Genomic DNA, 16729 nt, shown 5'->3' with positions numbered 1-16729 from the left:
CTGAAGCCAACCCTGTAAGCCGTGTCGTCAGTCGCCCCTCCCTCCATCAGAGCAACGGCAGACAATCGTTCCGCGCCTTTTTTCCGTGCGGACGCCATACCAAGGCAAGCATGGAGGCCGCTCAGCTCACTTTGGCAATTAGGAGCACATTAAACACCACACGCATTATCCAGCAGTATATGCAGCACCAGAACCTGGCAAAGCGATACCGGGCAAGGAGGCGACGTCAGCGCGGTCACGTGAGTGATCAGGACATGGACACAGATTTCTCTGAAAGCATGGGCCCTGCCAATGCATGCATCATGGTGCTAATGGGGCAGGTTCATGCTGTGGAACGCCGATTCTGGGCTCGGGAAACAAGCACAGACTGGTGGGACCGCATCGTGTTGCAGGTCTGGGACGATTCCCAGTGGCTGCGAAACTTTCGCATGCGTAAGGGCACTTTCATGGAACTTTGTGACTTGCTTTCCCCTGCCCTGAGGCGCATGAATACCAAGATAAGAGCAGCCCTCACAGTTGAGAAGCGAGTGGCGATAGCCCTGTGGAAGCTTGCAACGCCAGACAGCTACTGGTCAGTTGGGAATCAATTTGGAGTGGGCAAATCTACTGTGGGGGCTGCTGTGATGCAAGTAGCCCACGCAATCAAAGATCTGCTGATATCAAGGGTAGTGACCCTGGGAAATGTGCAGGTCATAGTGGATGGCTTTGCTGCAATGGGATTCCCCAACTGTGGTGGGGCTATAGACGGAACCCATATCCCTATCTTGGCACCGGAGCACCAAGCCACCGAGTACATAAACCGCAAGGGGTACTTTTCAATAGTGCTGCAAGCTCTGGTGGATCACAAGGGACGTTTCACCAACATCAACGTGGGATGGCCGGGAAAGGTGCATGATGCTCGCATCTTCAGGAACTCTGGTCTGTTTCAAAAGCTGCAGGAAGGGACTTCATTCCCAGACCAGAAAATAACTGTTGGGGATGTTGAAATGCCTATATGTATCCTTGGGGACCCAGCCTACCCCTTAATGCCATGGCTCATGAAGCCGTACACAGGCAGCCTGGACAGTAGTCAGGAGCTGTTCAACTACAGGCTGAGCAAGTGCAGAATGGTGGTAGAATGTGCATTTGGACGTTTAAAGGCGCGCTGGCGCAGTTTACTGACTCGCTTAGACCTCAGCGAAACCAATATTCCCACTGTTATTATTGCTTGCTGTGTGCTCCACAATATCTGTGAGAGTAAGGGGAAGACGTTTATGGCGGGGTGGGAGGTTGAGGCAAATCGCCTGGCTGCTGGTTACGCGCAGCCAGACACCAGGGCGGTTAGAAGAGCACAGGAGGGCGCGGTACGCATCAGAGAAGCTTTGAAAACCAGTTTCATGACTGGCCAGGCTATGGTGTGAAAGTTCTGTTTGTTTCTCCTTGATGAAACCCCCCGCCCCTTGGTTCACTCTACTTCCCTGTAAGCTAACCACCCGCCCCTCCTCCCTTCAATCACCGCTTGCAGAGGCAATAAAGTCATTGTTGCTTCACATTCATGCATTCTTTATTCATTCATCACACAAATAGGTGGATGTCTACCAAGGTAGCCCAGGAGGGGTGGTGGAGGAGGGAAGGAAAATGCCACACAGCACTTTAAGCACAGCACTTTAAAAGTTTACAACTTTAAAATTTATTGAATGACAGCCTTCTTTTTTTTGGGCAATCCTCTGTGGTGGAGTGGCTGGTTGGCCGGAGGCCCCCCCACCGCGTTCTTGGGCGTCTGGGTGTGGAGGCTATGGAACTTGGGGAGGAGGGCGGTTGGTTACAGAGGGGCAGCAGTGGCAGTCTGTGCTCCAGCTGCCTTTGCTGCAGCTCAACCATACACTGGAGCATACTGGTTTGGTCGTGCAGCAGCCTCAGCATTGAATCCTGCCTCCTCTCATCACGCTGCCGCCACATTTGAGCTTCAGCCCTGTCTTCAGCCCGCCACTTACTCTCTTCAGCCCGCCACCTCTCCTCCCGGTCATTTTGTGCTTTCCTGCACTCTGACTTTATTTGCCTCCACGCATTCATCTGTGCTCTGTCAGTGTGGGAGGACAGCATGAGCTCGGAGAACATTTCATCGCGAGTGTGTTTTTTTTTCTTTCTAAGCTTCACTAGCCTCTGGGAAGGAGAAGATCCTGTGATCATTGAAACACATGCAGCTGGTGGAGAAAAAAAAAGGGACAGCGGTATTTAAAAAGACACATTTTATAAAACAGTGGCTACACTCTTTCAGGGTAAAACCTTGCTGTTAACATTACATACATAGCACATGTGCTTTCGTTACAAGGTCGCATTTTGCCTCCTCCCACCGCGTGACTACCCCCTCAACCTTCCCCCCTCCCTGTGGCTAACAGCGGGGAACATTTCTGTTTAGCCACAGGCAAACAGCCCAGCAGGAATGGGCTCCTCTGAGTGTCCCCTGAAGAAAAGCACTCTATTTCAACCAGGTGACCATGAATTATATCTCACTCTCCTGAGGATAACACAGAGAGATAAAGAACGGATGTTGTTTGAATGCCAGCAAACATACACTGCAATGCTTTGTTCTACAATGATTCCCGAGTACGTGTTACTGGCCTGGAGTGGTAAAGTGTCCTACCATGAAGGACGCAATAAGGCTGCCCTCCCCAGAAACCTTTTGCAAAGGCTTTAGGACTACATCTAGGAGAACCGCAAATGCCAGGGCAAAGTAATCCTTTCACATGCTTGCTTTTAAACCATGTATAGTATTTTAAAAGATACACTTACCAGAGGTCCCTTCTCCGCCTGCTGGGTCCAGGAGGCAGCCTTGGGTGGGTTCGGGGGGTACTGGCTCCAGGTCTAGGGTGAGAAACAGTTCCTGGCTGTCGGGAAAACCGGTTTCTCTGCTTGCTTGCTGTGAGCTATCTACAACCTCCTCCTCATCATCATCTTCTTCGTCCCCAAAACCTGCTTCCGTATTGCCTCCATCTCCATTGAAGGAGTCAAACAATACGGCTGGGGTAGTGGTGGCTGAACCCCCTAAAATGGCATGCAGCTCCTCATAGAAGCGGCATGTTTGGGGCTCTGACCCAGAGCAGCTGTTCGCCTCTCTGGTTTTCTGGTAGGCTTGCCTCAGCTCCTTCAGTTTCACGCGGCACTGCTTTGGGTCCCTGTTATGGCCTCTGTCCTTCATGCCCTGGGAGATTTTGACAAAGGTTTTGGCATTTCGAAAACTGGAACGGAGTTCTGATAGCACGGATTCCTCTCCCCAAACAGCAATCAGATCCCGTACCTCCCGTTCGGTCCATGCTGGAGCTCTTTTGCGATTCTGGGACTCCATCATGGTCACCTGTGCTGATGAGCTCTGCATGGTCACCTGCAGCTTGCCACGCTGGCCAAACAGGAAATGAGATTCAAAAGTTCGCGGTTCTTTTCCTGTCTACCTGGCCAGTGCATCTGAGTTGAGAGTGCTGTCCAGAGCGGTCATAATGGAGCACTCTGGGATAGCTCCCGGAGGCCAATACCATCGAATTGTGTCCACAGTACCCCAAATTCGAGCCGGCAACGTCGATTTAAGCGCTAATCCACTTGTCAGGGGTGGAGTAAGGAAATCGATTTTAAGAGCCCTTTAAGTCTAAATAAAGGGCTTCATTGGGTGGACGGGTGCAGGTTTACATCGATTTAACGCTGCTAAATTCGACCTAAAGTCCTAGTGTAGACCAGGGCTTACTCATCCCTGCTGGCGCAGCACGTGGGGTGCCATCAGCTTCATGGCTCACCTGTCTATTTCTAGGGCACCTCCTTACCCCAGGCCAACCCTACGGTCTCACCTGGCTGGCCCCATCTCCTCTGCCCTATCCCCCTTCCCACACTTGGTTAGCAATGCTTGGGGCTGTTTTCTTAGCACCCCTGCCCCACTCCTCCTCCCAGTATTTATTATTATTAATACTAATCATAGAATATCAGGGTTGGAAGGGACCTCAGGAGGTCATCTAGTCCAACCCCCGATCACAACCAGCATTCAGCTACCTGTACCAGGGTATTTCTTGCAGCACACAGCACAGATACGAAAAAATAAGGGACTGTTGGCAACCCTACTTATTCCTCCACCCTACTCCAGGCACCCGCTTACCCCAGTCCCCTCTGGGCACCCACCTAGCCTAGCCCCAAGCTGAGCACAGCCCCCAGTTGGCATAGGCTACTTCCCAAGGTGGCTACCCTGGGCACCTACTCTGGGTAGATGCCCAGGGCCCTGTGGCATGCCCCATCCACATGCAGGTCCTCATCCAGCTCAACCTGCCACAACAGGTAACAACAGGTCTCCCAATCCCCCTAACTGCTTCCTGGTGCTCTGTCCCACCATCATACCTGCCTGGCTTCTGCCCCAGACGTAGATGCCCCACCAGCCACAATTCCATGCTGGGGATGTTTGACCCCTTGACCTCAATCCAAGCAAACACACTTGAGAGGTCTGCCATCTGTCCACTACCTGGAGGTAGGGGCTGTGCGCTGGCTCTTCATGCCCCACCTGCAATCCATCATGCCCGAGGTAGCTGCCACCTGCCAAGTATTCACCCACCTAGGCCAGCCCTAGGCCCCCACAGATCCTGGCCCAAACCTTATGGGGTTTTTGCTGGAAGTGGGTTTCAAAGTAGGCATTTCCCAAGTTTTAGGAGACGCCCCTAGACTGTAGGTCAGTCCTGGCTGTCGCCTTTCACCCACCCCAGAGATGGCTGCAATTCAATGGTGCCTGGGGATCCTGTGGCACAGAAGATACTTTAGATCAGACATGTGCCCATACCAGAAACAAATATTGGAACCACTCCCCATCAACTTGGGAAGGAGATGGGGAAATGTCCAATAACAGGAGACTGAGATCAGGAACCAATGCTTTTTGGGTGTTGTAAAACCTGAATGATAAAGTTAAGTGTGAGAACGAGGGCAAAAGTAGTGTGGAATTAGGTATTGGCTAAGCAGTTTCTACAAACCATTTACCCGGCCCATGCTTTGCATAAGTTCATAAGTTGGGTTAGGAGCTGATCAAAATTTTTCTGTTAAAAAGCATTTTTTAACAGAAAAATGCCTTACTGGCTAAATGGAAATTTTCATGGGAAAGCGTCCATTTCGGTCAAATTACAATTTTTGGAGGAAAAAATAGTTTAAAATGGAAAACTGTTCAGGTTTCAATTTGTTTGTTCAAAGAAAAGCTGAAAAAGTTTGAGAAACATAAAAACTGTTTCCCTCCATTTTCATCAACATTTCTCACAGAAAAAAAATCCCTGTTTGATTCTAGTTGTTTGGCTAGAATATAGATTTGAGTCCTTGTGAGCGTTATTAACCAAATTCATTTTAAGATAAAAAAGAAAAATTACAGAAGGCTATTTGATAGTTTCATTTTGAATGACAGTGGCTCAATAAAACCTGAGTGATCTAACATAGCACAACGGGACCAATTCTCAATTACTCCATTCCTGTACTTGGGGATATGAAGGGAAGAGCAACTGTTTCACCTGCGGTCTCCCCATGTTCTGAGTACCCTGAGGCCCTGCCTGCCCCCTTGGTGTAAGTTAGAGCAGCCTCAGGGCTGCTCTAATTTATGCTCTGCTTTTCATAGCTCCCTCTAGGCCCTGGGAAGCAGCAAATAGTCATAATCACAGTACACACTGGCTATGCTTACAATTTGCTCTCTATGCCAGGGGCTGGGAGCAAGGCTGTCAGGTGATTTTGAGTCCTTATGCTTACACACCAACCATATAGCTGCTTGGACAGGGGTGAGTTTTGGGAGGGTGACAAGGAGTGGATGGAATCCCAGGAAGATGAAGAGGCTGCAGAAATTGGAGCAAAAGCAGGTGATGAGGAGCAGATGGTTGAGGGGAATCCCCACTGAGAAAGGGCAAGAGGCTATTTGGGGGGCAGGCAAAAGAAATCCCCACCAGTGCAGGACTTACCAGAACAAGACATGAGGTCCAGGTGGAGGCAGAGAAGCTGCTGCATAGCTGAGTAGGCTATGAAGCAAAGCAGAAGGCTTAGGCAGGGTGCTAGTCCCAGGTACACAAGTAGCCACCTTTCAGAAGAAGGAGACCACTTGGCCATTTTCAGGTGGGAAGTATGTCTGATTAAATGGCTGGCCCCAGCTGAGACCCCTATGAAGAAGGATGCTCCGCTTCAGAGCTAGGAGCTTTGCTTTTTATCCTCTCCCCTGGGCTGAAGCAGAAATCTCAGGCGTCTGGCTTCTCTCCTTACTCTTCTTTTTTTCTTGTCTCCTAGTCCTTTCTTAGTCCAGATGGAGGGAGAGAGCAGGAAAGATGAGGCAATGCCTCTGTGCTTCCAAGATGAGGTGGCAAAGAAAACCTAAGGGAGGCAGCAAGGCTGAGATTTATATGGGTTTCAGAACTGCTGCCTCCTTGCTTCCCAGCAGTGGCACCATAAAACTGTCTGTCCTTTTTCCACTCATCTAGGGAGCAGAGACACAGATGTACATAAATTTGTCTCACACATGAGGTATGTCTTCAAGTCAGAGTTAACCTGGGTTCTTAGTCAGATGTTGCCCCTAAGCCCTCTCCAATCCACACACAACACCCTCTCACCTGAATTTGGTGGTGCTCTGAACCCAGGCTAGCTGGGGACATGGATTAGAACTTGGGTGCTGCTTTCACTCAGATTGGTCCTCACCCACTTTTAGTTTGGATGAGGCCAGATCACTCAAGTACAGATAGTCCTCCAATGCCTTCCCACAATTCCCTCCAGGTGCCCAGAACAGACAAGAGTGTCCCCTGCAATTCACTGGGGAAGAATCACAAAGCATCTCAGTTTACTGCTGCAGCAGCACAGAGAACTATGGGACATGCCCCCAGAAGTCAGATAGGGCTTTCACTAGTCTAGACCCAACTGCCAAACCCCTGAGTTAAGTGCAGTGAAGACATGCCCAAGATCAGATTTCCTAATAGAACTGTTCCTCCAATACCATCGCTGGGTCATTTCTCTCTTGCTCACAGAATTTGGAGAGCCTCCAGCCCGCTATGCTTTGTGAGATGATTCACACAAGTGTTAGGCCAAGGTGCTGCCGACAAATGCTGGCTCAGCTCTTAGCACGGGTTGATTCAGTTTCTGTTGCTGGGCACAGTTGCACTTCAAACAGATTTAATGGTTTATTAAACAAAACCTGTGCAACCATTTAAAACGTTCCCCTGCCATGTTGCAATTCCAAACAGCTGAAGTGCAGGAGAACTGAAAAGCAAACCCGGTCTAGAAATTCAACACATCCAGTCAAGCTTGAACATTCAAGCTGCACGAAATACAAGATGAAAAGCATAAATAAAGAAGAGTTAAGATATTCTCCATTATCCTGCCCCTTGTTGCAGTCAGTTACACCAATGCAACATGAGCGTACAATGCTTTCAAGTCAGACTCCTAGGATTTTACTCTTTGCTTTGGTTTAAATGAGCAAATGTAAAATCCTTCCATTCAGATCGCTGGCCACAATGCAGTTTTTTGCTTTAAGCTTTGCGGTTCCTCTTCTGCCAGTGCCTGCCTTGCTGCTGAGGTGGCATTTGTGACACTAACACAACAGGAGCACAGTGCCACTGCAAAATCTGCTTTCCCTCCCCATTTAACAGTGATTGGACAATTTAAACACAAGCTGTTTAACATCCAGAGACCATGCTTTAGCACTGAGAATCAGTGTAAATGAATCCACTATAGAAACTAATTTACCAGCCCCAAGAACAGCCAGAAATTGCAGAGGAACCTGCTTCACATGGTCACTCCAGTTTTTCCTTTTGCAAAACTGGGGGCTCAACAGAAGGTGCGGAGGGGGCTACAATCACCATTCTTCTCTGGAGAGGGCAGAAATCGGGGTTAACCTCTCAATGCATTATCTATTCAACTAGGAGAGTCTCTGTTCACTCTGCATCTATCCTACCATTTAAAATCCCAGTTTAACTTTTTTCTGCTTGCCTCACCCATTTAAAAAAAAAGAAAAAAGCTAACTCTACCCCAGAATTATCAACGCTCGACTAAGTGCCAGGCCTGGAGTTAGCAGAAGCTAGTGGACTCTTGATTCAGAGCCTAGGAGTATCAGAGGTGAACAGTTGAGGCTGGAGAACAAGAAGCAGTGGTTGGGTGTAAGAAGCAGAAAGGCTGAGTGTTCAAACAAAGCAAAGACAATCCAGAATTTAGCTTCTTTTTTTTTTCTTTTCTTTTTTTTTTTTTAAAGAGTTATGGTCAAGTTATGGTCAAGTGACATTTAAAGATGGGATCAGAGGGCAGTGCTAGCATCCAAATTAAATACAGACACACACAAGGGCTTAGTTTGAGTTCCTTGAACTGTCTCCTCCCTACGTAAGTGTCACACAGTTTGTTATATTTGTACTGAGATTACAAGCATAACTCTCATACAGCAGGTAGCAGCAGAGATGGGAAATGCTGCGAGTGGAATTTTCCAGCATTAATAGAACTATATTGTGTTCAGAAGCTTGCACCTAATTCATCCAGTCTCTACAATTCTGACCCATAGCCTTCCCCGGATGTACCAGTTGTCTCTGCGGTAAAAATGGTGACAACGCTAAAAGCAAGTTGGAACTAGACATGCACAGACAAGGGACCAAGCCCCGGCTTTGCAATCTACACAATCAGCAGACAAAAGATGGAAAGTCGAAGGATATCACATAGCAACAGAGCAGCGCTGGTGCTGGAAGGTTAGTTCTGTGTTTTAACACTAAGATTTACAGGCCAAATAAAGTGTTTACAGGACTTAGCAGAGGCACTGGAAATTCAGGTTGGAGGGAGCTCCTCAGAACAGGAGGCTGCATGGAAGAAAGAAAAAGCAAGTTGGGGCTGTTTAGTTACTTGCAAAGAGGTAGGTAGAAGCCAAGTTATGCAGGGGTTTGAAGGTAAGAACAAGGAGCTTAAATTTGACACAGAGGTTCAGGGGAAGCCAATGAATGGGTTTGGAGAGGATCTGGGCATAGTGGGAGTGGCTGATGTAGGAGTAGATCTGTGGTATATTTTGGACGTGTTGATGAAGTGTCACGCAAGCCTACAAGTTCAAACGAGTTTAGTTTGCACTCTGAACCAAATATGAACCCAGCTCTGTGAAGGTGATAACACAGTTCATTAGCTCCCTAAGACCTGCCCCTGAAGCACTTTCTTGAATAAAGCAGCTAGCTCACATAGCAATTTGCAACCAATTGGAGTTTAATCCTCTATCACTGCTCAAACCAGCACAAAGCTGATTCCAGAGGAATTATGCAGTGAAGGATTTTTTCATAGATCAGATCCTTGATATGGGGAGGTAACACTCCCTGGACTTGTATGAGGACATATGGGAAAATATATATATTGCCACTGCTTTTATATATATTTTATATATAACTGAATGCCAAATCTTAGAGGAGTTAGTCCCACCCTCTTCTTTGAGATGGATATATTCTTCTGTTAGACATTTATGTACTTTGACCTCACCTCTTAAATTGAGAGCTTGAATATGTTTACATGCTACATTTAGGGTTTAAGATTACTTTGCAGCCTGATAATCTTGAAACTTAACCCATCTTTAATTCTAGACTAAAGCAGATCACTGATTTAATGTGCTAGTGCTCCGTAATGCATCAATTCCTGCTTATAGTCATGCACATGTAAGAGACAGAAGAGGGTTTTGGAGACTCATAATGGTACATTGAGTCTTTCAACTGTAGATTACCAGTTCAACTCGAGATCAGTCTGGTGTGGACCTAAAGCTTATGACAGGTTTCAGAGTAGCAGCCGTGTTAGTCTGTATTCGCAAAAAGAAAAGGAGGACTTGTGGCACCTTAGAGACTAATCAATTTATTTGAGCATGAGCTTTCGTGAGCTACAGCTCACTTCATCGGATTGTTAAACCCTGGATTTGTGCTGGAAATGGCCCACCTTGATTATCACACACATTGTAAGGAGAGTGATCACTTTAGATAAGCTATTACCAGCAGGAGAGTGGGGTGGAGAGAGAAAACCTTTTGAAGTGATAAACACCCATTTTTTCATGGTCTGTGTGTATAAAACATCCTCACTGCATTTTCCACTTTATGCATCCGATGAAGTGAGCTGTAGCTCACGAAAGCTTATGCTCAAATAAACTGGTTAGTCTCTAAGGTGCCACAAGTACTCCTTTTCTTAAAGCTACTGAGGTTCTTCAGTAGCCTATGAAATTAATTGAATGGTCTCAGTCCAGATCCTACATCAATCCAATCATATCACTTGCATTAAGGGCTAAAAGGGCATGAAGAGCGCATTATGCTTTCACTTCTAGGCAGTACCTAAAGATCCTGGTTGAGGCACAGGGCAAAAAGTGTGGGTAAGGGTGCACTGACGCTCTACCCACAAGGATTTCTTTTCCAGGGCTGTCAATATGGCAACTTTCATGAGAACCCAATTCACATGGAAAAATTTGTAAGAAAAAAAAATGGAGACAGGCTTATGTTTCTAATCCAAATGTACTTCTCTTTATTCAAACCAGGGGTAATCACTGGTTAGTGCAAAATGCACCTAAACCTTTTGCCTGAGGGAAATCTACATCTTAACAAGGCCTCCGTTAACCCCTAATGAAATCCACAGAGGATTTTAAAGAGTTTGAAGCACAGATTTAAATGCTGTACTTCATAAGTGACTCTGTGCATCAACAAGTCTGCACCTGCATTGTTACCAGTTCTATACTGTCAGGTAACAAAAGCAAAATACACTCAGTAGATTTCTTCTTCTAACTCCCAGAGTTTCTGGACCAACTGCCCCACCACTATGTTTGAAGTAAAGGGGTTGAAACTGACCATCACTTCCAACATTGCTAACGGAAACCCTGTTTTAAATTAAAAAATAAGCCAGCATACATAGTAGAAAATTTCTCTTAAAAATTTCACAATCTGTAAATGTATATATTTTTCTTTAAACATAAAAGTTTACAATATACGGTAAAACAAAGGCTCAGGAAAAATAATTTCAAAAAAAGAAACCTGAAGTTTTGAATTAAAGCTGAAGACATTTTTAAAACCCTGTAGTTTGAACCAGTGACATTTTCTTTATTTGTGCTGATGGGTTAGAGAAAGGAATATATTTAAAACCTGCAGTCCAAACACCCACAGCGTTGCCTTCAAAAGCCATCCCCTCTCCCATTCCCCTCCCCCAATGTTGTTAGATTTTTCCTCCATCAAGTATGTGATTGTCACAAGTTCAGAAGTCTGGGATTCCCGGCTTCAGCTGCTACCAGATATCCCACTGTGGACAGGATTCCCTGATTGCCAGCATGTGCTAGCGTCTGTAGGGGTGAAATCCTTGCACATTATGGTTCTGTCCTCGTCCAAAACCACTTCCTCCTGCAGGTGGGCCACTTGATGGTGGCACCGAGGGGCCTCCATAGGAGGGGGGCTGCTGGCTAGGGTCAGAGAAACCTTGTCCAAAACCACTCAAGTCTTGTCCATAACCTGGGAAGAAGAGGAAAAGTCTGCAGTAAGCTTCTATTACAGTCCACAAGCTCAAAGATAGAGGTGCAGCACCAACTGAAAACTGATGCCACACATACCAATGCACAGCCCTATGAACACACAGTGATGTGCTGATCTAACACCCAGATGATAGTTGCTTTTACATTTGACCAAGTTATTTGGATTTACATGTAGAAAATACAGGTAATGACAAAAGGCAGAGAGGAGGGGGACTGAATGCCTAATTGGAGATAGTGCTTTTCACTCTCTATCAAATCTTACCCAGGCTGGTGGTGACCAAAATGTCATGCTACTGCTGTTCAGAGGCTTATGTAAAGTGGGTTGGTAGTATCTATTAGTCCATAATGGATAAGTGTTCATATTAGCAAAACTAGCATTCTGTCAGTTTCAGCAGAGGTAGAGAAAATTAATGGGGAAACATCTGTCTGAAAAGCTGATAGTTACTATAGCTGATGTTTCTAACTGAAAGGAGTTAGTGAAAGATTGTGATTTTCTGTTTTTGTGTTCAGCCAATTTTAGTTTCCTGTGTATAGTCAAGTTTTCCTTTGCTGAAAAGAACCCTATAAGATAACCCTAGGAAATTGCTTTAAAAAGGAGTTTTAAATACTAGGCTCTGAATGTATTGTTTTTAAGACGACGGTTGCATCAGAAACTGGAATTTTCTGAAATTGTGAATTAAAAAACCCAAGTTGACAGTGTCCCTTTCAAAGGATGTGGTGACTGGACTCCCATAAACTTCCATCAGATCCACAGGCCAGAATCAGGAAGCTTGTTATTGCTTCTACTGCCCACATTATGTGGTTAAAAAGGGACTTCAGCTAATTGCCATCCAGACCCAACACTCTACCCTGCCGTTAACTCGTTGCACAGAACCAGCTTAAATAAGCAAATGGTGTGGCACGTTTCTTCTCAAAGACAGCTCAAAAGAATAGCAAAAGCCATTTTATCATCAGCTTCCCACATAACTTAAGCAGGCAGACTATATTTCCAATGTAGCAAAAACACAGAAGCAACAGATAAATAGTTATACTGGAATAGCCATCCGTTCTGTGTACCCTTGCTATTCATACTAACACAACCACTGAGTTAGTCTAAACTGTTTCACCAGACTTACTCATTTTAAAACTAAAAGTGAGCTGTCCCTCTGTGAACTTTATGCTAATTTATTCTGTAAATCAGTATCTTTCTGACTGTGTAACAACTAGCTTCCTTTCTCTGCAGAGATCATAAAGGTAACTACGGAATCAGGAGACTTCTACCTCCTACCAAATCTTCCTCCTGCCTTGTCAATGAGATTGTAACCTCCATACTGCAACATAATCTGGAGCAGAGGTCAGAGATTTTGGAGCAACAGGTTTAGAGTAAGCAGGATGACAGAGGAGACAGAGACCACCTTTCAATTTGGAGGAAAAAACTAAATTCCTGGAAGGCAAATGGATGTGTATTAACAGTAACTTACTAAAAGAAGTTAAGAAATCTAACAGAAACTTTCTAGTGATTAAAATACAACTGTCAGTCACTACAATGGCATCAACGTGAAATTCCACTATGCAAGACAGCCCTGTTAAGAATCCTGTAACTACTCAGTGGATCTCTGAGTCAAATTTTTTTCTGCACAGGGTTAAAGCAGGTTTAACTCTGCTAATCCAAAGCAACAGTCTCTTGGCATCTCTTCAGTATTTCAATTTCAAGCTCTGCCTGTCTCACAGGACTTACTACCACTAATGAACCCAACAGTACTACCATGGGCTTCCCCGTTTGAAGATTTCTCAAGCTGCTAATTCAGCCATTTTTGACACAAAGATCAGTAGGCAATCTTAAATGCATTAATTTAATGCCAAGGGTTGGGGTTCGGAGTGAAGATAATCACGTTACTCTCAGCAGCACTGTGGCTTGCAGTGAAAAGTTAAGAAAACTAGAGCTCTGCTGGTTTGTTGGCCACAAAGGAATCCAGCAGTCAAACCAACAGCTGTTGTTTTTTTTGGGCACTGTTCTCTCCTCTAGCGAACTATCCCACCATTGGTCTGCATTGTCACTTCCAAAAGCGACACACAGCTGATTCACTGCTCCCGAGTGACCTGGATTCTAAGTCAGTCGTGTCAACAGTAGCAGGGGATATTGACTCTGTTGCTTAGGGTAACTAAATGCAATTTGCTTACACAAGACAATTTTAAGTCTTGCCAATGCAAGATCTTGGGAAAGCGAACAGCAGAGCAGCCATATTCCAACGACGCATTTTTACTTATGCCAACTAACAGATATTTAAACTAGATTATCCTTGAACTGTAAAAAGCAAACATTTCCAAGCCACCATACTTATCTCACCCACCCTCAAAGAGAAGAGACCCTGCAAGAAATAAAAGTTAATTTCCCAAATGCAGATAAAGTAAGAGCATTGGTTGTAAATAGGCTCCACCTACCTAGGATATATCACTGCTCAGCCTGACCATAAGAGTGTAAACAAAGTATTGGCGCGTAGCCTGAAGGGTCTTGAGAATAGGTACCCAGCCCTAGTAAGAAATGAGGAGACCAGGGTGACTAACCCCAAGACAGCCCTGTACAGAGATATAATTATTTTTTTTTTGGGGGGTGAGGGAGACACACCCTTGTTAGAGTTTAATTTACTAGAGTGTTTACATTTATCTCAGCTGTAAACATAGCAGCATTTATGATGCTGTGAAGCCAGGATTAATCTGTAAATGCCAAAATGATTAAATACTTTGATGCCTCTTTAAAGTCTATAAACTCTATGCATTTAAGTGAAAACATGAAAAACTTGTTAACTGCCTTTTGTATACCAATGCTGCTAGCTGAATTGCAAATGACACATGAAGTTCAAAAGATCTTAAAGAGGTTAAAAAGATCTTAAACATAGCTTTATAAACATGAAGAGGTTATTGACTTGGGTGGTAATACACTAAGTTGAACACTTCTAATGCTGTGTACATATACTGTGAGTGCAGTCTTGCACAGAAGTAGTTTGCTTTCTGGCATGAATTTTGGGGTGAGAGAGATTAATCCCACTAATGCATTTAACAACATTATCTAACCCTCTTCCTCCTTCCAAAAAAACCATTAACCCCTAAGGACTAACCATAACCAGCATTTCAGATACTCGCTGGGGGAAAAATGTCTCCAAGATTTATACAAGATGCAGCTGGTACTACATATTCCTTACACCAGACACCCCAACTATCCCTCACAACATTGTTTTGAAAGTCAGGCAATTAAACTGAGTAGTGAGGTTTTTTAAATGATAATTGGAGGTTACTACATAAAAGTCTTGCAGCAGGAACTTTAGAGCAGAATTCCCTGTATGGAAAGTTTATATATAATCAATTACGCCTTTGCTGTTTGGATCCATTTTAATTATTGGTATTAAAAGACTTGGCTACCAAGTCTGAGACAAGATAAATTTGTATGTATCAGTTTTTATTCTAATCAGTAGAAGTTTCCCCTCATATGTAACAAAGGCACGTTTCCGACAAGACAAGAAAATCTTCCACCTGAAGTCAAATTGGGGGAACTTTCGATCCCAGCTACTGTGTCTGTGACATAAGCTTAAGAACATCTCTAACTAAACCCATCATAACTAACACCCTCACCTTATGCATGTCAAGAACAACTGAAAAGCTGATCTCCTATCGGAAGTCTTATACTTCAGATTATTTGGACTATAGAAAATCCTTTCAAAGAGCTTTATGGAGCAGACATTTCGTAATGAACAGCTTCTGCAGGTATTTTATATGGGACTAGTAAGGCATGCATAAACACAGGGGAAAAGTGGTTAAAATGCAGGGACAGAGTGTAAATTCTTGATTCTTGGGCTCACCTTGTGTAGTATGCTGCCTTCAGAAGTTACCAATGGCCAGTGATCAAGAAGGCGGCACACCCACCCAGCTAATTGGGCAATGCTGCTCATGGAAGGCTTGGGTGCAAGGGTCAAATGAAAGAACTCCTTCCTGATCTCTACAAATAGTCATCTTTTCAGCCAGTAGCACAAGACTTTGACTTCCCATATTTTGTCTTACTGTAGCTTACCTATTAAATCATTCTTTATCACCTACTTGCAGCAATGAGTTCCAGAGACTGATAAAGTTTTCCCTAGTAAGTATCCGCTTTTGTTTTAAATTAGCTGCATCAATTTCAACCAGTCTTATGAAACAGGGTCAAAAGGGGCATGCAGGTCAGATTTCGCTATACCCTTTATTGTTTTTTGTCTCAGTCAATTCCCATTACTCTAGAGTAATGAGATACTACTTTTAAGTATCATTATTCTCCATGCTGAGCCCACCCTCTTATGCAAGCCCCATCACTCAACCATTTTCAGTGCCCTTTTCACTGTGCTTTGGTTCAATTCTAGTGTATCTTCCTTGAGGTGAGATTACCAGAATTCCCTTTGGCTGCTACTGTGTTAACCAAGACATTTCAACAGAAAAGGAAGCAAACTACTGAGCACCTTGCAGTGTGAAATTGTTAGTTGAACAAAAAAGAGTTTAAACTTGAGCATTTGGGGGAATGCAAGTGGTGACTTAGCCTACCACCGCACAGATCTCTAGAGAGCCAGTTATTTAGTGATTCAGGAAATGGGCAATACTTCAGGCTGGGCAGGAAGGAAACAATACTGTGATATCAGAGTACTGCATGTTTTGGGGGGCCCTTGAGAGCCAGTAGCTGGCATTCCCACCATTAGTACAAATGCTGTCAGCATTAATACATTGCTCCTGGAAACTGTGACTTTTCACCAAAACATTATGAATAAAAGGAAAGCAGAACCTTGGGGCTGAGGGGAAAGGTTGCCGCTCTGAGTGTATTTTATATGCAGTTACTTACCAAACTGGCTATAAGGGAATTCTGGCTGAGCAGTTGGGGGTTTGCTCATGTCCTGAGTTGCCTGAGATGGTGGTGGTGGCGGTGGGAAAGCTAGTGGTGTTGCCCCAGGAGTGGCAGGTGGAGGGGGTACTCCAGGAGGGGCAAACTGGTCAGGTGGAGGAGGTGGAGCACCATATCCAAAACCTGATAAATAAGAGGCAGAGCATAAAATCTGTGACATGATACGAGGCCAAAAGCACTTGGACTTTTCACTTGGCTTCAGAGTAATTTAACATTTTGTTGTAAACCCTTTGTAAGGTGTCTACAAAAAAGAGATTACTACTTGTTGCCTGCAGCTGAAGTAAAGGGATTGATTTAACCATCTCTTGACAGTCATCCTATCCACAACTAAAGTCATTTAAGAGATGTGAAATCTTACACCTGTTACACAGACTGCATGT

At 44.7% G+C, this 16729-nt stretch overlaps 2 protein-coding genes across 7 annotated transcripts in view; both read right to left on the bottom strand.

Moving 5' to 3' along the window:
- Positions 1-1345: 1345 nt before the first annotated feature.
- LOC140903234 (uncharacterized) lies at positions 1346-10336 on the bottom strand. Its single transcript, XM_073324196.1, has 2 exons — positions 2773-10336; positions 1346-2183 (listed from the first exon to the last, which is right to left on the bottom strand). The coding sequence occupies exons 1-2, from the start codon at positions 3353-3355 to the stop codon at positions 1663-1665; spliced, it is 1104 nt and encodes a 367-aa protein (XP_073180297.1). The 5' UTR covers positions 3356-10336; the 3' UTR covers positions 1346-1662.
- A 99-nt stretch (positions 10337-10435) lies between these two features.
- Positions 10436-16729, bottom strand: part of DAZAP1 (DAZ associated protein 1) — a 35495-nt gene continuing 29201 nt past the window's right edge. For 4 of the 6 annotated variants that reach the window (XM_073324190.1, XM_073324191.1, XM_073324194.1 and 1 more), the window contains 2 exons: positions 16290-16472; positions 10436-11435 (listed from right to left, as the gene is read on the bottom strand). In XM_073324190.1, the coding sequence (XP_073180291.1) occupies positions 11263-11435; positions 16290-16472 (356 nt within the window). In that variant the 3' untranslated portion in view covers positions 10436-11262. Of the gene's footprint in view, positions 11436-13876; positions 13967-16289; positions 16473-16729 lie in introns of all 6 variants that reach the window. The other 2 variants (XM_073324192.1, XM_073324193.1) reach the window with 2 other exon arrangements.

This window comes from Lepidochelys kempii, chromosome 25 (genome assembly GCF_965140265.1).
Source record: "Lepidochelys kempii isolate rLepKem1 chromosome 25, rLepKem1.hap2, whole genome shotgun sequence".
Taxonomy (NCBI): domain Eukaryota; kingdom Metazoa; phylum Chordata; order Testudines; family Cheloniidae; genus Lepidochelys; species Lepidochelys kempii.
Note: the sequence above shows the minus strand (reverse complement) of the source record. Positions and strands in the feature narration are given on the sequence as shown.

What these genes read in the sequence shown, in the direction of transcription:
- LOC140903234 (XM_073324196.1), bottom strand. Translation starts at nt 3,355, where the DNA reads ATGCAGAGCTCATCAGCACAGGTGACCATGATGGAGTCCCAGAATCGC. An exon ending in AGGCGGAGAAGGGACCTCTG is followed by an intron (nt 2,184 to 2,772) that starts GTAAGTGTATCT and finishes TTTCTCCACCAG; the next exon opens with CTGCATGTGTTTCAATGATC.